Genomic DNA, 23,695 nt, shown 5'->3' on the forward strand with positions numbered 1-23,695 from the left:
TGGAACAAATCGTTAGCTAATATCACCCTGGCATACCTGAACACTCAGGATTCTTCAGTGAAGTGCTGTTGGGTGGTATTAGCTGCTAACCACTAATGCTAATAGATAGACACTAATGCAGCTGCACCCAGCCTTAATGAAAACTTGGAAATCTAAGCTTACTGTAAATAAACAAAAGCGCTTTACTCACCCAAACAAAAAAAAAAAATGTGTAGATTAACATCCAGCACTCATTTGACTTTAAAATACATTTTAAAATACATTTTTTGGAGAATTACAGTTTTTTTTTACTGGGGCGCTTTACCCAGCGGAGAGACCTGCTGAATTAAAAAAAGGAAAACATGGCACCTCTGTTCCTGACTAGTGTCAGGTAATGCACCTTTTTAATCTGGTGTGACTGTAAATAGACTAGAAAACAGAAGTTCATTGATAGTATGCCTTATAATTCTGTGCGCCTAATAGTGCGAAAAATACTGTAACATACACTTCTGGTGTTCTTAAAACAAGAACAAGAGGAATTCTAAATCGACCACATAAAATGTCACAGATTTGTTCTTTTCCTAATGATTACTGCATAGAATTTACTATACATAATAGACAATAAGTATATATCTATGAGTAATAAATGGTCTTTCAAAATGTATACATTCTTACAAACTTTAAAATCACAACCAACAAACAGCCTAAAATGAGTCTACCTCTTCACTTACAAACCTATTTATATTTTTCTCCTGTTTGGTTTAAAGTGCTGTTAATGTTTTTGCTTTTTTTATATACCAGCACTATTCACCAACATTGCCTCCCCCATGTTTGGGATCCCTGGCAGAGTATATCTATTATAAAGTATTGTCATTCTTCTTACCAATTGCTCCTGAACGGTCTGGAGGTCCTGCTTGACCTGACGCAGAAGCAAACGTAGTTTCATATCAGTGACATGGAGCTTCTCTCTGGCCTCGAAGCTGTCGTCCGTCCCTGACTCTGGGAGCAGCTCAGACGTGATCTCTTGCAGAGAGCCCACCCTCTTCTGCCTGCTCTTCAGCTCCTCTTCTAGACCCTGTGGGCCAACGGAGTAATAAAGGTCAGTGAATATATACCACTATTGATGTCTGTACAAACACCACAATAACTTCACCCTTTGATACATTCTTACATCATTATTTGTAAGTCGCTTTGGATAAAATCATCTGCAAAATGTAATGTAATGCTTCTAACCTCATTTTCTTCTTCCCCTCTATCCCACTACTTCCCTTTGGCCTTATTAAGACCCTGCCAAAAATGTTTTTTTTTTGCCTCTATTGCTTAATATATATCTTTATTTGAAAGTTGCTTTGGATAAAAGCATCTGCCAAATGTAATGTAATGTAGTGTAATGTAGACACTGTATACCACTGACACTGACCATTTCAGCCCATTCATCTTGTTACATTTAGATCTCTGATTAATTCATATCTTGTGCCTGGTGTTAATCTAAACAATCACAAATATAAGTTATACCTTGTATATCTACATTTTAATATTTAACAATATAATTTACTGTAAAAAGAAATTTGTATATTTTTCATTGTTGTCAATCAAAAGCTTTATCTCTCCATTTTGTCGTTTTTTAATTTTTGACAAAATGTGAATCTGGTAGTTGCTGAGTCGTATTGAATGATGCGTAGCATCAAAAATCTTTCAAGATAAGCTTATTACAATAACTTTTATTAAAAGCTTTTTTCTTTTCCTTTACAATAACAGGTTAAAAGTTTGACTAATAATGTGTAAATTCACAAAATGTCAGGCTGTGTCACTGAGTTTGAGCACAGCTTTATTTCCTCCAGGGCAAATATTCCTCACTCTATAGTGTAATTGTGTTTACCAGCAATATGGCATCAAAAGCATTACCACCCATAGTAGACTGTGTAGTGTGTGGCAATAATTGTGGGCAGCAGTGTCTGGCTAGATCTGTTAGTGTGGAAAAAAAATGATAGTTTAACCTTCTTTTAATTTTGTGGGGCATGGGAACAGACATGAGGCACAAAACTAGTTCTATGATCTTTGGTATGTTAGTGTAGTTTGGGGGTAAATTTACTGCATTTACATTCAGGTTGTATACCCGTTTTTTAATATTTCAGTTAAAATTTTGTTGTAATTGTCTTTACTACTGGTCAACACCATGCCCACAGAAACAATTTCAAATGCGTAATTCCAATGCAGCATAACCCTGTTAGTCTAAACAACAGACTGGCATTTAGGGGGTGTATTTTCTATGAGTACCAGTGGTGTAACCTTTGTGCATTATGTCCTTCACCAAGAATCACTAAATGAATCACTAGAATCATTAGAATAGCTTTTATTCTCACCATCAGTGCAGTTCTGTGCTCCCGCAGTGCAGAGGGTAACACAGTGGGGTCGAGGATGTTTACAGCGTATCTTCTGCTTTCTGCATGGGCCAGCCACAGCAGGAGAGAGTGTAGCGTTTCATGAAACTCCTAAAAGAGAAAAAGCCTAAGGTCAGAGAACAGCATACATGACTAAACCCAATCTCACACCACAAATAAATCAGACATTTAATCAGACAGAAGCCATTCTTCTATTTCCATAAATGTAGTCAGGCAAGACCTGGACAAAAGTATGGATAAAATAAGCACAGAACTTATTGTGTTGAAGCTTCTGACTGCTACTACTGTTCATAGTTATAAAACATACAAATTGCATAATCTAGATTACAACCAGAGTCAAAGTATTTATTGCATGTCTAATTATAACCTCTTTTCTAACTTTTACTATTATTATATTTTTCTTTATTTTATATTTAATAAATTCCTTACATTTTAAGTGTCAATTTGTTTATGGTCTTTTAGAATTTTTTTTTCTTTTTACACACATTCCTCCACTGACTTGTAATATGAAGAATAGTGTCAGTCAATGCCTATCCAGGCTAATACTGCTCTGGGCTAAAATGCTGCTCTAAAATGGATGAATAACTGTGTTTTTTTTAGCTGGGATAGTTTGACATCACTTAACAGCTTTTTTGGGTTAAGTTTTTAGGCAAGTGTGTGATTACTGATATGTAGGTTGCAAAATACTGACAAGTAGCTGTGAGGTTCTATTATTCGCTAGCTACAGTAGCCTTGTAGCAGTAATTCAGCAGGTCTTGATGCTGAGCGACTATAGGCTACAGGCCGATAACACTCACCTCTACATGGCAAAAGAGCTAGTGCTTAGTGTGGATAGTGGCTAATGCTAATGTTGCTTCAGCCTCGGTGCTGGAGAAACCCTACTAAAACTACTGTATAACACTGTACTTCAGCACTGTGGCTTTACTGCTCCTTCCTGACTGGTAAAAAGCATACATAAGATGCAGTGGATTATAAGGCACACTGCTGATTTTTGGGAAAATTAAGGGATTGTAAAAAAGTGCCTTACAGTGCGAAAAATACAATACTTTTTGTTATGTCTGCAGCAATCTGCAATCTAAATATCACATTATTTTATTTGTTTGCTAAAGTTTTGCAAGTAATCTGGACATCTGACCTGGCAGGCCATAAGTGAGTTCCTCAGACAGTCCTCCCAGCTCTCCAGACCCATGCAGGCTTCAGTCCAGCCTTGGTTCATGTTGTGCAGGCCCTCCTGTAGTTGCTGCACCTCTGTAGTGCCCTCACTCTCCAACTCTCGTCCAATCAGGTTCAAAGACAGCATCAGAGTCTTGTAGCGGGAAAAGGTCTTCTGCATCTCCTGTAAGAAAGAGAGGAGAGGAGGATCAGAGAATAAATCACACACTAAGGTAACCTGTGTTCTATTGCGATGGCCACAGGACAGTCCTGATAAAAAGGTATTAGCTTTGTGTCAATAATATTGAGTGAATTCATGCTCATGCAAATCCCACCAAGAATCAAAAACTAATCTAATTTAACCGGATTGAAAAGATTGTGTATGAACAACAAACAATGTTTTCATTCAATTAGCATGTCTGGGTGTGGCAAGTAAAACTGTTAAATTGATTTACTGGTTAATTTAGTAGCTGTGAGGAAAACATATTTTCACATCTGTGATACAAGTTTTAAATACATTTATAATAGATTTTAAAATGTAATAAATAGAATCAATATTTTACGTTGCATGATTTAAAAATTGCATTATGTAAAAGTTGCAATCAATGGTCCTTATATTACATTAAAAGTAACGGGATCACCTAAAACAGTTTAAATTAAAATATGTTTACAATCAGGCTATTTTACAACTATAAACTATTATGAACCAGAAGCAACCACATCTACAGAAGGGAGAATGTAAGTTCTGAAGTTTTAACTGTTTATTTACCCAAATCTAAAAAATAAAAAAAAAAGAAACTGACAGTGTGACATCAGTAAGTGATAAAGAAAACATATGGAAACAGATAGCAGTGAACAACATAAAGACAAACTTCACAAGTTTCTCTTACCTTAAGCTGTTTGACCCTGGCCTCCAGGAGCTGGACACTGACAGATGTCTCAGTCTTCTGAAGTTTCTCCAGTTCAGGGGTGACGCGGCCTAACCAGGAGGTGATGTTGTGTAGGTCAGAGGTCAGCTTTTGAGGATCTTTGCTGCTGCACTGTTTCTCAGTGACGGCCAGTGCTTTCTGCAGCTCCCAGCGTTCAATTACTCCTGTGTCAAAAGTGTCAAAAGTTTTCACATTTATTACTCATGTATTAATATAGATACTAGGGTTTAAAATACTTCTGTAGAATACTGGTTTCAAAACTACTTAGTAGTTTTTAAGTATAAAGTGTAAAAGTAATGTAAAGGGGAAAAAAAAATGCCATTAAGGACCAAATCTTATTCTGTGCCACAAAGTCCCTTAGTGCACAACCCCGCCCTCTCCAAAACACATTGTACTAAAAGCCATAATGATATAAATAAAGCCATATAATGTTTTATGAAAATGTTTATGTTGATAAATTTGTAATGTAATAGGCTCTCCTGTCTCTCTTTTGCGCTTGGCGTGACTTTAGTTTCTGGCCATTCTCTTTTTTTCACCCGTTCTTAGGCTCCCTATCTCCTTATAAGGGCATTTTTTCTGGGCCATGTCCCAATTCACTAGCCTGGGCAGCAACAGTGAATTGGAACCGCAACCCTGACGACACAGGTTCTATCCCGTGTGAAGAACAGTGTGTTTATTTATTTATTCTTTTCTTCTTGGGTTTACTTGCTTTGAGATCAACTGTTCTACAGTCGGGTTCAGCAACCCTCTGGGCTGGAGAGCTACCAGTCTGGGTCATTTAAAGCACCTAAGTTTTCAAAAAAATGTATACAAAAAGGCCTTTCAGGTCTGGTTTTTGTGAGTCTGGAGGTGTGCTCTGGGAGCGTTATGAGATGTGCATAGGCTTACCTGATGGTCTATTCGCACCGGTGAGTCCAATAAGGCCTTGATCCTCCTGCTGTTCTTCTTCATTCAGGATCAGAGAAACTTTCCTCACACTCTCGATGCTGCCACTGCACTTGGACATGAGCTGAACCTACCACACAAGCATGGTCCAATTACGTTTAGACACATCAGCAGCCTTATCTGCTTCCAACTGTACTGTTAATGTGCAAATATATATACAAATTTGATAGATGTTGAAAGAAAGATAGCGTGCGCTTTCTGCCCATTTAGCCACACCTTTATTGAAAGATGGCTTATCTTTCAAAGCCCAAGTTATGCCAATATTAAAACAACAGTTGGCAGAATATTTAAACAGGTTTCATACTTACATAGCCATGTTTATAAGGTGTGCTAGCATGCTGAGGTGAGGGGTTCTCTGTGTCAGGGATGTCCAGGTTGAGGGATGTCCTCTCTGGATGCTGAATGCTCCAGTTTTGAGCCACTGCCACATCTTCTCCTTTAAAGGAGCCAAACAAGATGTAAATCATTACAAGGACAACACTGCAGATATAATTGGTGAACTGACTCTTTATTCCTGAGGAGAAAAAGGTATAAGCATCATTAGCATTATCTCTGTGCTGTGCCATGCAGTGGCTGTGGAGTGGGAGGACATGCAGGTGGAGTGAGTCTGCTGAAAAGGAGGGGGGAGAGGGTGGTGGTTTCGGGTGGGTAACCTCTCCATGCCCTTTTCTCTCTATCTCTCCTTCTCTCTTTTTTTTTTCTTTCTTTCTACTGGACAAGACCATCTTTCGGCTCTCCTTTCAGACATGGAGCCAAGGCTTTCATGCTGTGTGTGCTAAACCAGCTGGGATGGGGGAGGAAGACAGGAAGAGGGCTTTAAATCATAAGAGAAAAAAATAAAAGACAGGCCATGACTGGAAAGGCCTTTGATGCTGTGTGTGCCCACTCTATACACACACAGCACTCGGAAGATAGAGAAGAGAAAGATAAAGCCATAAACCAAGGTGGTTAGGAAAGTAGCTCTGCAGCAGGTCAGGGATTGAGGGGGTGGGAGGGTGTGGGGTGCATGTCCAGCTGAAGCCACACAGCTGCAGACAGAGCATGTAGAAGACTGATGCCTACCCGAGGTCGGTGTCAGAACCTTTACTGTGGATTTAACAAATGCCTCTGTACTCTCTGTGACCTCCACACCTGAAAACAGAGAAGTGGAGCAGGGGGCACAAAGACCACCATCAGTCTCAGAGTATCTGAATGTGTTTTAAGTACTGTATATTCTCTACCTCAGTACTGCTGGGATCATGTATAACCTTACCACGTACTCTTAGATTTTACTGTGTTGGTACTGCACTGCCCTTTCTGTAAAACTGTCTCATGTCTGCTGTATTTATTGTATTGTTATTTTATGTTGCACTATGGTTCTGGAGCAACGTAATGTCATTGTATTGTGTACTTGTACTCAGATGGAATGACAACAAAAGCCTTTTGATTATTGACTTAAATAATGACTTGCTGACCTGCAATGCTTGAAGGGTCATAAGGAAAGATCAAACTGCTCTTCAGCTCCAGTCCTAGTAGCCCAAATGTCAAGCAGGTCCAACATATTTGATAATTATTAGGTGTGTATGAGCAAAAAAAAAACAACAACACATGATTTGGGTTCAAGCCCCTCTAGAGGAAGCACAAAAACTCCCTCAATCATATCAACAATACATACATATATTTCATATATGCAAACTTGTTGAAAGTGTTCCCATTAATTCAGTGATCACATTTTATTTTGGCACACATGCCGTGCTGCTCCTAGACGAAATGCAATCCTGTGCATTGTGATTTGCTTTTGAGCATTTGCAGCGTCAGCCAGTGGAATACAATGCCATTGAGCTAATTGCATTTTAAAATTTAAATTCTTGTGTACTGTTTTTCTAATAAAGAGATCAAGTGCAGTGAAAAGCGGTTTGGCATTTTGCCACATATTCTGCATGTTAGTGTGGAAAAGCAATGCATTTTGTGGACTGCATTTACATTTTTCCATGGTAGTGTTTGCTTTCTAATTTGGCATTAATTTCTCTCCATAATATCTGTAGAAAATACAGATAATTGTGTGAAAATGTAAAAAGTCAGTTGAACAATAATTACTCTAGTAAAGTATGGATAGCCAAAAATTGTAATTTAAGTAATGTAACAAAGTATTTGTACTTCCTTACTTGACAGCATCGTTTTTCTTTAAAAACTAAGCAAGATAATGTTTGCCCACACACAGCAAGGGTTTCTCGGGTATGTTTCCACAATATTACAGCAATCTAGAAGATAGCCTTTACTGGATAATAACATTTTTTATAATACCCTTGTTTTTAGGAAAAAAAACAATCAACTAATAAGCAGGTGTCCCAGACTGTTTTCTATATAGTCTTAGTTACACAGTTACCTGAGAGACCACTGAAGAAGCTGGAATCCTCATCCTCCTGTGAGGAGGACCCCCCCACATCTCCTGTGTGATCCCACTCCAGGGGGATGGAGTCCACGCTGACAGGTGTCTCGCGGCCTGAGCGCTCCTGTGGCAGGGACAGGAGGCACATGGGGGGCTGGTTGATAACCTGGTTAATATTGACATCTGCCAAACCAGAGCCTTCTGTCTCAGCTGTTATTTCACTGCCATAGAGCTCTGGTTCATCCAGCAGCATCTGAGGAAGACAGGTATCAAAGCAATAAATCAACAGTTAATCACTTAAAAACATTTGCACTCACTGACGAGAGCCTTCGTTTATTTCCCTTCTCAAACACACTTAATAAAGCAGCTAACTGATGAGTTAATGAGTTCAATCAGATGTGTTGGAGCAAAGAAATCAACAAGTTAGGCTGGGAAATACAGTTAAAGTGAGTAACTTTCATTATTGCTATACTATTTAATATATCAAATGTTTTCTTTCTTATGGTGTAGAATGTTCATGAGTACAGTAGGGGCATCAGGTCAGGTACATGTATGTGTATTATGTATGAAACAGAAGGGAGTGTGTGGGGTGTGACATACAGGTCGAGGGCTGGTGAGGCGCTGGTGGAAGCGCGCTACTCGGCTGAACACTTCCTGGCAGTAGGAGTGCAGTTCCTCCAGCTCGTCCTCTATAAGAGCAGCATCCAGCGGTGAGCTCCTCTGGATCAGACCCTCCCCAAACACGATCAGAGCATCAATCTTGTTTGTGTTCAGAGTGATCTCCTTTTTAAAGCCCTTTAATTACACAGAGTCATAGAGTGCAAAATAAGTGCAGTGTTGAGAATAAATGATATTGAGTGTGTTTTTTACATGCATGTCATAATCCGATTACTGTGGAAAATTAGACTTCAACATGTTTTAGGTGATAATCAGATTTTTCCTTTGCAAAAAGGCAACAAACCTTAAATTGGATGTGATGTAAACATCACAATATTCCCAAACGTCATGTTGCTCCTTTAAATATGACTTTAAAATACTACAGTAATAATTGTAATATGACCACAAATCAGCTATAATAACAGATAAATTTTAAGTTTCGAGTACAAGAACTGCAAATCACTCTTTCAAATCAATATATATATATATGTGTGCCTGCAGCTTCTCCTGAAACAACTCGTAGCAGTGGCATAGGTTTCCAGTACCAGGGTCTGTTTTGCACATTCTAGGAAATCTGATTTTATCCAAGTAATCAGATTTCTCAGTGCATTTATACTCTTAATCAATTATATTTTTAGTGCTTTCTCTGATCTACAAAATCAGAGTATGGTGTATATATAACTACTTAAATAATCCAATAGCTGCAGTAATACAATCATGAACTTGCATGTAAATACCCTTATTGTATGAGAATTATTATCATACTTAAAACTTTTAATTTTAAGGAAAATGACATCTAGATGATGTTTAGTTTCTAATTACATTGAGCTGTTTGAGCTTTTGATGAATGTCGCTCTCTGAGAAGTGCTCGACGTTGGTGAGCTGCAGGTCCATCTCAGTCAGCCAGACCAGCAGACTCTCCCGCGTGCTCTCGAACTCCTCTCTCTGAATAGTGAAGTGCTGCAGAAACAGAAAAACAGGAAGCCAGTGAAAAATAAGAAAAGGAGTGTATGAAGTGGCATATTTGTAATTTAGTCATTCAAAAAATTAAATAAAAGATTGGGGGAACAAAATCAACTCAAGGGTCTTTTGCCAAACCTTACCACAGTTCAACAATAGGAGGCACACAATTGATTTCAAATCAAATCAACTGATGGCATGCAAATAGCTTTTTTTATTTTTTGAGCAATGTGACTTATAATGCTAACATAGTCAAAGTGACAGAGTGACAGTTCGTGTTATTACCCTCAGCCTGCGGAGAATGGCTGCCAGTCTCTTCTGCAGAGATTCCCAGCGCTGGTTTCCTTTGTGCACCATGGCTCGGAGTCTGCTGGATGTGTCTGTGCGGCTTTCTCGGGCCAGTCGAATATACTGGTTATTAATGAGCTCTAGCTGGGTCAGCTTCTCATGTACCTCTCTTTGGAAGGCCTGAGAAAAAGTAACAAACCACAGCAAGTTATTTAAAGAATCTGACAGCAAATGAGTTACTGCATGTGTGCATACCAGGAGAGATAAACATATATTTCATTAATATTATCTTCAATATTTCATTCCTCTAACATTTTCATTTTAACAACTAGAAATTAATGTTGGGTGTCTTTTTGGTGCATATTTTATATCTTAAGTAATAGGTTGGACAGCTCTGGAAAAGACTGAGAGAACACTTTAGTTTCTGGATCAGTTTTTTTTTTATTATTATTTTGTTTTATTCTATAAACTACAGACAATATTTCTCCCAAATTCCAAATAAAAATATTGTCATTTAGAGAATTTATTTGCAGAAAAATGAGAAATGGCTGAAATAACAAAAAAAAAGATCCAGAACTTTCAGACCTCAAATAATGCACCGAAAACAAGTTCCTATTCATAAGGTTTTAAATGTTCTCCTCCACCAGTCTTATACACTGCTTTTGGATAACCTTTATGCCTTTACCCCTGGTGCAAAAATTCTAGCAGTTCAGCTTGGTTTGATGGTTTGTGATCATCCATCTTCCTCTTGATTAGTTGTTGAGTTGTATGTTATTGAGGACTTTTTTGTTGGTTACAATATTGATACTAATGATATAGATTTTACGGACACTTAAAGGACACTAATTATGAAAAATAAATTTGTTGAAGCGCAAACCTCATATCTTTTCAGTTCTTCTTTGGCAACAGTGTAGAGAACATCTGAGGAGTGGGGTTCAGCTGCAGTGCGCTCAGCGAGATTCAGCCAGTCCTCAAAGCACGAGTAGTCATCTTGAAACGTACACCACAGCCGCCAGGTCTCCTCAATCCTGGTGAATTCAATTATAAGACTTAACAGTGGAAACCATCAGTCAGTGAATCTATTTGATATTAATATTATCGTATCTTGGCTACTGTTAAACCAATAATGACCCACAAGCAATCTTAGCATTACATTCATCTGCCATTGTCATGGCACTCCAGTCATTACTGACTATATTGAAGTTTATATGGAGCCTAACTATATATATATATATATATATATATATATATATATATATATATATATATATATATATATATATATATATATATATATGATTACGATTACATATCTGGAATTATTATATATCTGGAATATAATCGTTGTATTATTAAGATTATATAAGTACATCTGAACACACATGTAGCTGTATAGTCACTTTTGTTACTTCTTTAAAAAAGATGAGTATGGATGAGTATAGTCTTCACCCTCCTGGTGTGTTGGGGCATCACTAGTGATGGGGGAGTCCTAATGAGTGGGTTGGGTAATTGGCCGTGTAAATTGGGGAGAAAATGGGAAAAATTATAAAAAAAATAAAAAAAATAATAATTTTACACAAACAGAAGCGTACCTCATCCTCCTTTCCAGAGACATGGAGCAGATGTTTCTCCAGCGCTGATCCAGACTGCGGGAGGTCAGCTGGATGGAATCGTTTTCACTATCGCTGCTGCAGGCATCCTCATCATGCAGGAGCACATCACACAGAGTGAGGACCGAAGCTACTCCCTCAGTGTGTTGCTCGATATCCCGCTGCAGATCCTGAACACAAACAGGCAAATGCAGACATGCTGTAATCAAGAGTTAAAACACTTATATACTTATATACATGATATATTATAGTATATAATTATTAACTATATACTTATAGTTCTGTTGATGAGCTGAAGACTTTCATTAGACACACTGATAACTTAGTGTCCTATCTTATCCATATTGAGCAGCTGTGACTTCAGGTTTTTATTCTAAACAACCAGCAGCTAGACATGATCTCACTTGTAAGTCAGTGGGTCAGTCTTCAAATAAACTAGTATGTTTAGGATGCATACAGTGTATGCCCACTGAAAATGAATATGTATTTTTGTACAATGCAAATATATTAAAGATGATTAGTCTGGACATTTGATCTGAGTTCTCTGGAGTCTCTGCACAGATAAGTTTCATACTAAGCTATATATGTTGCATATTAACCAATAGGGTGTCGGAATGGTATATGTTATATGGTTATACTTCTCATCCAACCACAATCAAATTCACTCTATCAGAAATACAAAAACAATTTAGATTAATCCTTTTACAGCCTGCCGAAAGCTGAAGAAATGAGAAACATCTTGAATCCAGCAACTGAGAATTTATGCCTTCAGGCTTTGCCTTAGTTCAGTTGTTCTCAACTCTGGTTCTGAAGTATGTTTAATGTTGTCCTATTGAAACACACCCAATTAGTTGTATTGTCGTTTTTCATAAAGTCTAGGACTTGTGGGTCAGTGATACTCAAGGACCAGGTTGGAGAACCACTGGCTTAGTGAATTTCTCCACCAAAGAAATCAGGTGCATAAAAAAAAACAGATTTCTGACCACATATCAATGTCTACTGACTTTTGGTTCTTCAGTAAGTATAATTGCTTGTTTCTTTGTCAGTTAAGCTGTTTACTCCAACCATAGACTGTATATAGCTGGACAGAGCATCATCTCACAAAAGTGAAGCCACCACAGGTCGGGCGCCCCCTGCTGTTCGGCTGCAGAAACCTCCACCCATTCCCATAGGTTTCAATGGCAAAACAGACAACTTTCAAATCACGTTTTTTTAATATACTGTAATTCCACCTCCATTATTTAAATGCAACAGCTAGTGTAACCTCTGCTTATATTGTCAGATTTTTTATATCCCCACAGAATTCGTTTTTTAGAAGGTTATTCAGCTCTATCAAAAAAGGTGTGGTTATTGTAAAATGACTGCTTATGGGTGGGACCAAAAACAGAACGTCAGCTCCGCCCCGCTCTGCAGCCTGTGACCGCAAGGCAGCCCTCAGGGGCGGGGTTATTTAAATGAGTAGGCTGTGTCAACCCAGTCTTTCTCCCTCCTCTGGTCTCTACTGCCACTCGGGTATCAGGTTTGCCAACATGGAAGATTTTGGCTTCATTTTCATTGAATGAATGGGAACGGAGACACGGCGTCCATCTTTTTTTACAGTCTCTGACTCCAACAGAAACACAGCTATGCTGTATAATGTTTTGCCGCTTAGTGCGACTTAAAAGTGGGTGTTCTGGAGGGAGCAAGATGTCAAAAAAGTTAAACAGGAGCCAGACATAAGGGGAATAAATACAATAAGCAGCCATGTATTCCCTATTTTAGGTTTGTTTGTTTGTTTGTTTACTTTAAGTTATTAGTAAATGGCTTGCCTGCTGCTCTGCTAGCCTCCTCTGGATCTCATCTCCGTGGCAGACGCTGTAGTGAACAGGCTTGGCCAGCTCAGCCTCAGTGCGGGACAGCCAGGTCCTCAGGTTACTCATGTTCTTGTCCAGCTGTTGCACCGTCACCATCGTCTCCTTCAGTTTGTTCACTCTGAACACAGAAAGGTCACAACAAAGTTACAAATGTTAAAATGTTAGTATTTCATATTTAAATATATATGAATTATTTTAATAACTGGACTTACTACCATACTGTACAACAGCACCTGTCCTGACGAGGAGTCACTGCTACTACTTCACCCCATTTAAGCCCTGGCCCGCTGCCATTCTCTCCCTCCTGTCCTTCTAAAAGCCTCCATCTCTCACAGTGCACCCCAAGGTGTCCCAATATCCCTCAAAAGTCACCATGGTAACACACTACAGTGAATCCCCAGTGCAAAACAAGTAACCATAGCTACCCTCACTTCAGATACTAAAGCACACAGAGCCTGCAGTTCAAATGTTGCCAAAGTGGAGAGCCTAATTAAAGGAATGGCATCAAATGACTTTGAAGAATAAGCACTCTTTATAGTAGACACTTTATATTTATATATATATAAAAAAGAAAATGGATTTATTCATGTAGGAAATCCAGCTCAAAATCACTGAATAATTCCCTGCAATAAAAGAGCTCTTATACTGAAAAGCCACATTTATTAATGATCCAGAGGCCAAATGAACACTACTGGCTCAGCTCTCACTGCTTGGTAGGTTACTCTTTTTCTGTCCAAAAAAAATACTAGACTAAGTGACCTCAATACAACTGTTCTTTTTATTATTTAATATGTATATTATTATGAAATTCTGCAGTATACTGACATTTATTGCCTTTTTTCTTTTTTTTTTTACAAAATATTGGCTTCTTTAATATAAAATAAAAAGAAAAGAGAAAGACACCCAAAAAATCAACTCAGAGTGTCTCATTAAGGAAAACGTATTAAATTCAACCTATTCTGTCTAATAAAAAAGTAATGCTCAGTGCCTTGTTAATTAAACAAATACTATTCTACTACTCTACTAAAGAGTGATATATTCATAGGATTGTGCCATATCGTATCATATGGAATAACATCACCAAAATGTTTTGATAAAATGAATACTATTTAATGTATTATTAATTATTATGAAATAATTTCATTACAATTTGCATGTGTAAAATAGCATCTACCCAGAGATATGTAAAGAAATTATTGAAAAAAATATAAATTATACCACAGTTAGTTCTGACCCTGCAATGTGACTGGCTGAGAGACGTTCTATGAGTGCTGTTATCAGCCGGTAATGCACTGTAAACAAAGCTCTCCGTGTATTACTCCACCATATACAGGTAACCTAGCAACGATGCAGCTCTTACAAGAAAACAGCGCTGCTACATACAGAGCAGCTACAAACAGCAGCAGCAATGGAACTATTTTAGCTCCTGGAGTGTTTAGAACCAAACAGATCATTTTATCTCATCCTCTTTAACCCCAATTCTTTTAATAAACAGTGATAAGGGAACTGTGGTAGAATCACAATGATAATCAGATGCATAGAATGTCTATAACGCTACGCTTGTCTGTTAACCCCACGCAGACACATTGAAAGCACAGATGCTAACTGTCGACAGCTGCTTTGTGCTACATAAGGATAATGCAGGATTCAATGGCAAAATCTGAAGGCGTACATCCTATTGTTGAGAACAGCAGTGACAGCACGAGTGTACAGAACAGCAGTACCTACAGACGGCCACTGTGCAGCGGGGTCTGCACTGCCCGTCTGACCCCATTGTGTCCTTTAACATGAAGGCTAATGAGAGATGACAGACCTCCACCCCCCCTACTATACACGTACACGAGCAGTTCACAAAGGGCTGAGGACTGGCCGCAACATCCTAACTGGCCATATGGCAAAGCCAGAGCATCCAGCACTGGTAAGTGCTAGCTAAATCCCCCACCACTAGCACCATCTGGCTGTCTCTGGCCACGTCACGGACCTGAGTTTCAGTTGTAAAAAGATCCACAGGAGGGACGTTAACTAACATATAACTAACTTAAAGTACAAATACTAGACATTATATAAGTGTGATACAAATTCAATGAACACTGCTCTGAGATAACAACTGCTGTGACCTGTATTATAAACTAATATACTTGTATTTGCACAAAAGCTAAAAGCTTGATTGCGGTGAGTTTTGATCAAATGCTAAAAACTCACGCAAAAAAAAATCAAAAAAGGGAAATTAACAGTAATATTTGACAATGTTAAACTACCAAACATATACCCACAAATGCCAATTATAATTCACTGATCAAAAGACCAATCAAAGGCTAAATGACATGGATAAAAGGGCCCTTTCATCAAAGCAGCGAAAAAGGTGTGAATTAAAGTATGTCCTTATCTAATATGATAATGACTAATACAGCTGAAGTATTGTATTTCTTTCTTTTTATTCAGTATTGTGGAAAATCAAATTAGAACCACTTTAACATCACTTACTGTATTATAACTTCCAGTACAAATGTAAATAAATAAATACTATTACAGCAAATAGACTAAAACATCTCAAGAACTGTCTTAACTAGGGCTGTATGATATTGGGAAAAAATACAATTCAAAATTAGTTATTGTTCTGAAAATATGTTGTGATATTAAAGTAAGGAGACAGGAAATATGACCTGATTTCCCCAGAGGTCAATGATTCACCAGGTTGCTAGGCTAATAATGTTAGTAATGTGCATCAACAAACTAGCCTTAATTTTTTTTTTTTTTTTTTTTTTTTATAATTTTATCTCAGATTTTTCCCCATTTTGGATATCCAATTGTCCCACCCCTTTGTGCGTCCCCATCACCGGTGACGCACGTGACCTTCGGAGGATGCGGACGAGCACACGCCTCCTCCAACATGTGTGAAGTCAATCACCCCTTTTTTCGAGCTGCTGCGGATGAATCACTGCCTGAGCGGCTAGCGTGCTCGGAGGAAAGCACAGCGGCTAGGTTCCGATTCATCCGCCCAGCGCCACCTTGAGTGTGATGGGGAGAGAGCGCCATCTACCCACCCCAGAGGGAGCAGAGCCAATTTTGCTCCCTCTAAGCACCGGCAGCTGATGGCAAAGCTGCACGAGCGGGGGTTCGAACCTGCAACCTCCCGCTCATAGTGGCAGCGCATTGAACCAACCTTAAATAATTTTATTCATCATATAATTATAAAATAATGATTTTGGTCAGATTTAATTTGTGGGAAAATATTATTATTATTACAATAAGTCAACTTCTTGTTCTTTATAATCTTGTTAATTTTATTATTTTTCTCTATTTTTGAAAGAAAGCTACTGCTCCCACAGATTTAAATGTAGAAACATGGAATTTTGCAGGATCGTTGGACCCGCTTACATTGCTTGTTATTATTATCTCCTCAGGGGCTCTGTAATAAAAAAGAACATTGAGAAGCCAATTAGAAAGCCATTTACAGTCGCATGCATGCACCCCGGTTTTTCTCACCTGGCCTCAATGTGGTCGAACAGGTGCTGCCAACGGTCGTTGACATCACGCAGCGCTCCGTGGATCTCTGCCTCTTTGGCACGGTCGCTCGCCAAAAGAAGCTGCTCCCCCAGCTGCTTCAGGTGGCTCTTATTCTCACTGAAGAGGTTAATCTCCTCCATGCAGTCCTAGAGTAACAACAATGAGCTTCAGTCACTTCAGCCTGTCTCTTGCATGTTTTACTCATTAACACATCCATCGCTAACAAAACCCTTCTCTATCTGCACACTGTCCTGTGCTGGGTTCAGTGTCACCCTCCTTCTCTAAGGGCTCCTCTAAAACACTGGACACTCTGAGGCTCGGTTCAGACCAGCACTCGTGTTTCTTTGAATGTGGCGAGGCTTTGGTGAAGACTCTCTTTGACCCTGATGCTTTCTCTCTCTTTAGCTTCACCTGTTTAGTTTGAAATGACCCAATTCGCTTTCATCAGCCGGCCGGCCGTTGGCTGTTGCCACTGACAACAGAGCAGAAAACAATGCCCACTTTCTGGTTAGTGATCATTACTGGTACACCTCTGACCCAGCAAAAATCTCAATGCTAAACTATGTGCTAATGACTGTGCTGGGTATGATGCAACACTATTATAGGATTACAGAGGAGCTGCATATAGAAGCCCATTGTTCATAAAAACAACTCAACAAATCAACAAATAAACAATGATGCCCTACATACAACAATACAGCTCTGGAAAAATTTGAGCCAATTGAAGAGGAAGATGGAAGATCACAAGCCATTAAACCAAGCTGAACTGCTTACACTGTTTCATCTTGAGTGGCATAAAGTTGTCTAAAAGCAGTGTGTAAGACTGGTGGAGGAGAACATGCCAAGATGCATGAAATTGCACTGTGATTAAAAAAATAAACAAACATTTTTTTTTGTTATTTTATCCATATTGCATTTTCTGCAAATAAATGCTCTAAATTACACTTTTTATTTGAAATTTAGGAGAAATGTTGTCTGTAGTTTATAGAATAAAACAACATTGTCCATTTTACAACATTGTCCGATTCAGAAACTGAACTGAACTGAATATTGTTCATGATTTAAACCTAAACTGCACAATATTTTGGTAAGTGCTTGGATTTGGGACAGTTTGTTAGATTAACTTTACACAGCAAATCTGACAATAGGGACAGTTTCCCAAACATGACTTGACCCTAGTCGAATACTATATTATTAGTGCAATGGAAAATCTCCATTTGAAGTGTTCTTAATCAGAAACTTATATAATTACACATTTGAAATAATCAAGCTTAAAACATGCACTGTGTGATGTTTCCCATGGGAAAGCTGAGGTATGTTGCTCATTTGGGTCCCTTTATAATCCTTACATGGATCCTCATAATGCTGTACAGCTGACCTATTTTCCTCTTTTCATCAACACACCATAACAACCTTCCTAAAAACCACAATTGTGGACCACATCTCAAAAAAAAAAAAAAAAAATCCTCTGTTCTGTTCTAGGATGTCTCAAGCCCCACCCCCCTTGCACTATACCTCCTTCATCGACAGCAATATTCCCAAATATTTACAAAATTGCATCTGTCAATTTCAGCATAAATCAGAATTACCTTCTTGAGTTTCTCCACCATCTCTTCTATACTGAGGTGTTCACTGCTGTGGTTAACCTTCTTCTCCATTTGCTCCAGCCACTCACACAGCTCCTTGTTTTTGTCATTGAAAATAATCCAAGCATTCAGGCGATCAGCAATCTCTTGTTTACGCTTGGACACCTTTACAAAGAGACAGAAATAAATTAGCTTGGATCATCAATAAAACAGACAATAGCTTAATTTCTTCTTTCAATACTAAATTAGAATAGAAATATAGAGTAAATTACTATTTTATTACAGTCTGATTGCTCTTAAAGCAATTGTAAAATGTGTCAAGACTTCACAGGTACTAATTTCCTGGTTAGTGAATACGCCTGTCACAATAATCATGTTATCAAATTACCTTACAATTTATGAAAATGACCTCAACATTTTTTGCTAATGCCAATATTGTTCATTATATTATTTTTTTAATAAGAAGAGACATTACACATGCATCTAAAAGCTGAGCTGTGTTGCATTTTATTTATTTAGGATATTTAAAAAATGTAAGAATTTTTGAATATTCTTAACCATTATACATTTATTGCTCATTAAAATGCTATAATTCCATAATTATGCTATATACAGTGCCCTCCATAATTATTGGCACCCCTGGTTAAGATGTGTTCTTTAGCTTCTCATAAATTGAGTTTTGTTCAAAATAATATAGGACCACGATGGGAAAAAAAGTAAAGTCCAATCTTTAACTCAAGTAAATTTTAAGGGGGAAATAAAATCCCTGACTAAGAAATAATTATTCTTCATAAAATCATCTGTTCCACAATTATTGGCACCCCTAACAATTCTTAGGAAATAAATTTAATAAAAGTATTTTTGTCACTTCTACAGTAGTTTACAAAGTTGATCAGAGTATGTAGGAACATTTAATTAGTAATTCACAACTTCCTGTTTCCCTGGGGTATAAATATGACGTGACACAGAGGCCATTTATCTTCAACATGGGAAAGACAAAGGAACATACCATTCAAGTGAGGCAGATGTGTGTTGACCTTCACAAGTCAGGCAATGGCTACAAGAAAATCGCTACTCGCCTACACCTGTCCATATCTACTGTCAGAGGAATTATTAAGAAGTTTAAAACAACTGGAACAGTGGTAAACAAGCCTGGACGAGGACGCAAGTTTATTTTGCCACCACGCACAGTGAGGAGGATGATAAGAGAAATAAAAAGTTCTCCAAAGCTCACTGTTACAGAATTGCAACAAATGGTAGCTTCTTGGGGTCACAAAGTCTCCAAAACAACCATCAGGCGCTATCTACATGCCAACAAGCTGTTTGGGAGGCATGCACGGAAGAAACCATTTCTCACTCACAATCATAAACGCAAACGTTTGGAGTTTGCTAAGCGGTATTGGGACTTCAACTGGGACCGTGTGCTTTGGTCAGATGAAACAAAGATAGAGCTTTTTGGCAACAAATGCTCTAAGTGGGTCTGGCGTAACACAAGAGCTGAGTATGCAGAAAAGCACCTCATGCCCACTGTGAAATACGGCGGGGGATCAGTGATGCTGTGGGCCTGTTTCTCTTCTAAAGGCCCTGGGAACCTTGTTAGGGTGCATGGCATCATGAATGCTCTAAAATACCAGGACATTTTAAAACAAAATCTGGTGGCTTCTGCCCGAAAGCTGAAGATGGGTCGTCACTGGGTCTTTCAGCAAGATAATGACCCTAAACATGTGGCCAAATCTACACAGAAATGGTTCACCGCACACAGAATCAAGCTCCTCCCATGGCCATCTCAGTCCCCAGACCTCAACCCCATTGAAAACCTGTGGGGTGAGCTGAAGAGGAGAGTGCAGAGGAGAGGACTCAGGTCATTGGATGATTTAGAGAGAATGTGCAAAGAGGAATGGTCAAAGATCCCTCTTTCTGTATTCTCCCATCTTGTGAAACATTACAGGAGAAGATTAGGTGCTGTTTTGTTGGCAAAAGGGGGTTGTACAAAGTATTAACATCAGGGGTGCTAATAATTGTGGCACACATGATTTGATGTTAAATAATTATTTCTTAATGTGGGATTTTTTTCCTACTGAATAAATTCACTTGAGTTAAAGGTTGTATTTTACTCTTTTTTTCCATCGTGGTCCTATATTATTTTGAACAAAACTCAATTTATGAGAAGCTAAAGAACACATCTTAACCAGGGGTGCCAATAATTATGGAGGGCACTGTATAATCAATGTAAATTGGATAAAATGATCTTAAAATGACACAAGTATCTTAGTAAACATTTTTGAGACAATATATTATCCGAAGAAAAGGTTATTGTGACAGATTGAGTAGTCAACTTTACATGGAAGTAAAAAAAAGGATGATACTGCTACAACATACAGCTCTGGAAAAAATGAAGAGATCGTTTCAGTTTCTGAATCAGTTTCTCTGCATTTATTATTTACAGGTATATGTTTGAGTGAAATGAACATTGTTGTTTTATTCTATAAAATACAAGAATCACAGTTTTCATGCATCTTGGCATGTTCTCCTCCACCAGTCTTACACACAGCTTTTGGGTAAATTAATGCCGCTCCTGGTGCAAAAAATCAAGCAGTTCAGCTTGGTTTATCTGATTGTGATCATCCATCTTCCTCTTGATTATATTTCAGCGGTTTTCAACTTGATAAAATTAAATAAACTCATCATGTTTAAGGTGTCACTTTTTTTTCCAGAGCTTTAAATTTATCATCGTGCTAAGCTTTGGAAAGGCTGTTGAAAAATTAGGTTAAAGCAGACAACCAATTCAAATGTGACTTACACAGTCAAACACCTAAAAGCCTTCCTGGGGGAAAGGAAAAACTTACTAAAAGGCAGGACTGACTGTGTGAGGTCTAACTCTTACAAAATGCTAAAAGCGCTCTATATTTAGGGCTCCTTTAATAAAACACTATTGTTAAGCTTGGAATAAAAGTTATAGCCTATATAGCTCCCAAGTGCTAGCACTGTCTGGCTGTTCCTTTACTGGTATGCCCAAACACCATAGCTCAGCAGGGGACATTAATGAGGCTCTTTCACTTTCCCTCAGCCCTGATGTTATTCAAAGAGTGCCGAAGCTAAAGTGTTATTTTTTCAGAGCTCCATCAACTCTGCACCTGGAAATGTAGGAGAAAGTAAAACGACAGGATCATTTTTTGTGATGTAAGTGGAAGAGAATTCATAAGCAGGAAGCTATTGAATACAATCACAAAGGAATTAAGGTTTACACTCAAATTAAATAGGTAGACTTTTATAATGATGGACTGCTAAGGTCAAAGCACTAGTCTCATTTCACACCCACTGTTTTAATCATTTCACCTTTTACTGCAATTTCATGAGCTAGAGGCCATGCCATTTAACACAGCAGTTAACTATTCCTCAGAGACTGAGCTCTATTGTTATTTCTGATGGCTCAGAAGGACCTGTGTTTCTTTATAAAAAAAAAAAAAACACACACACACACACACAATGGATCTGGGCCTAACAGACTGAGCACGGGCCTGCCTAGCCATCTGCCATCCCCATTCCAGTGACTGATTCCACCTGCAACCTGTTGTCTAGTGACACAAAAACACACAGCTTCAAGGCACGGTTACAGGACAGCTACACAATTAAAAGTAATGAGGTTTTACTGGACAAGTCTCTCTGTGTTGCCTAAAGAGAGGCTATAAACTTTACCAAGGCCTCATTTTAAGAGCTGAATCCAAAGAAAGGATTGTCCCTTCCTGCTCCAGACTACTGTTTACAGTGTGTGTTCGCCTCACATCTACACCACTGCCCTGTCAGTAAGCCATTCAGTCTTTTAAATACATGGTCCAGCTGGACAGACACCTGCGGTCCTGCCTGCACTTTAAATTAAGTTATCTTAGGGCTGTAAACAAAGGTCCACAAGAAACCTCTGACTTTGCTTTGAAATATAGTATTTAAATAAGTAGTCTTGTACTTCTTTTCTTAAATATAAGCAAACCATCTTCAGTTTTCAGTGTTAACTCACTCAGCTATAAATTGAATCATGACAACATACAGTTTTCTTTTGTTAAAACACAGAAATGTGGAAGTATTAGCCTTTCAGTGGTTTTCAGAACTTTCAGAATTTGCCACAGTCCAATAAAATATAGAATCTATCATAGAATCCAAATAATCCAAAGAAAAGACATGATTTCAAAACTGTCCTTCTTCTTCATTTCTCCACTTTTTCTTATTTCTTAAACACTTGTCAGCTTTAATCCAGCATTTAAAATACTATTGTGATTTTACATTGCCAAAACGGTCTACAATTTCTTATAATTTATGGCAATTATGATATATGTATATTATGTTTAATCAATACACATGAAGATCAGCTCTACACTATGCACTCAAGCATACATTTCATCCAGAGTTACTCTCTCTCTCTCTCTCTATCTCTCTCTCTATCTCTCTCTCCCATGTGGTGAAGTAAAGTGCTTCCCCCACATTTCCAGAGGCAAAGGCCCCAGCGGTGAAAGCATTGTGTGCCTGAACAACAGCCCCTGTCCCTCAGACTCCTTTTCCCTCCATTTCCTCTCTCTCTCTCTCTCTCTCTCTCTCTCTCTCTCTCTCTCCATTCACCGTTATTCACTCACCTTAAGGCAAAGTTCTTCCCACTGAGTGTGCAGTTCCTCCACCTGTCCCTGCAGCAGCATGGCATCTGTGGTCAGCACGTACTGGGACACGTCCGCCTTCATAGTGGCCAGATCCCTCAGTCCTTCAGCCCACAGCTCCAGAGAGTCCTCGAGCTCCTGCATAACACAGCAGCCGCCACCAAGTCAAACCCCCTTTGCTGCTACTGCTGCTGCTCAACACTACTAAGCCTGGTCCTCTCTTGCCCTCTCTCTCCCTTACTCTGTCACTCTGTCACTAGCCTACAGGATTAAGGCCTGCTGGCTGGGACGGGGGAGGGGAGGAGGAGGCGGAGGGGAGAAAATGAGGAGAGTGAAACGGGGGAGTGAGTTTCAGGGGGAGGGGGAACAATTACATCCATAACAGCCCAATAGGGGAGGTGGGGGAGAGCCCCAATGTGTTGGTGCTGCTGATTTCCTCACGTGTTGTTAGATGTTCCTATGTTTCCCCAACTGACAGATCATGCCTGAGCACCCCCTGCCCCCCCTTTTATGGCTTGATCAACACGGTGCAAAACAAGATTAGCTTCACTTCAAAACTTAAAAGCTGCATGATTTAATCAAATCAGGGGTCTTCTATGGAAGGTGTGAAATGGACTTTGGGTGTATTAAAACGTGATTCTGAGATTTAGTATTTTGTGTAATTTGCCCCTGCAGATAAATCACCTTTTACACCGTTATTTAGGCTTAAAGTAACTTCACATCTCATTGATAGAATCCGGAGAGCCCTGACATTTAAAAAGAGACATTTAGAACCTCAAAACTGCACGAAAAGTTTATTAAAAGCCACTGTTTACATCC

The 23,695-nt window shown here is 38.7% G+C and overlaps 1 protein-coding gene across 8 annotated transcripts in view; it reads right to left on the reverse strand.

Moving 5' to 3' along the window:
• LOC103031412 (nesprin-2) overlaps positions 1–23,695 on the reverse strand; it is a 157,193-nt gene that overhangs the window by 4,369 nt on the left and 129,129 nt on the right. For 7 of the 8 annotated variants that reach the window (XM_049482150.1, XM_049482120.1, XM_049482143.1 and 4 more), the window contains 17 exons: positions 22,859–23,014; positions 18,240–18,401; positions 16,630–16,796; positions 13,099–13,261; positions 11,273–11,460; positions 10,558–10,708; positions 9,678–9,860; positions 9,255–9,392; positions 8,376–8,570; positions 7,773–8,028; positions 6,470–6,538; positions 5,716–5,843; positions 5,351–5,477; positions 4,424–4,626; positions 3,517–3,717; positions 2,343–2,471; positions 863–1,054 (listed from right to left, as the gene is read on the reverse strand). In XM_049482150.1, the coding sequence (XP_049338107.1) occupies positions 863–1,054; positions 2,343–2,471; positions 3,517–3,717; positions 4,424–4,626; positions 5,351–5,477; positions 5,716–5,843; positions 6,470–6,538; positions 7,773–8,028; positions 8,376–8,570; positions 9,255–9,392; positions 9,678–9,860; positions 10,558–10,708; positions 11,273–11,460; positions 13,099–13,261; positions 16,630–16,796; positions 18,240–18,401; positions 22,859–23,014 (2,808 nt within the window). The remainder of the gene's footprint in view (positions 1–862; positions 1,055–2,342; positions 2,472–3,516; positions 3,718–4,423; positions 4,627–5,350; positions 5,478–5,715; positions 5,844–6,469; positions 6,539–7,772; positions 8,029–8,375; positions 8,571–9,254; positions 9,393–9,677; positions 9,861–10,557; positions 10,709–11,272; positions 11,461–13,098; positions 13,262–16,629; positions 16,797–18,239; positions 18,402–22,858; positions 23,015–23,695) is intronic. The other variant, XM_049482135.1, reaches the window with a different exon arrangement.

The sequence above is a fragment of the Astyanax mexicanus genome, chromosome 1 (genome assembly GCF_023375975.1).
Source record: "Astyanax mexicanus isolate ESR-SI-001 chromosome 1, AstMex3_surface, whole genome shotgun sequence".
Lineage (NCBI taxonomy): Eukaryota > Metazoa > Chordata > Actinopteri > Characiformes > Acestrorhamphidae > Astyanax > Astyanax mexicanus.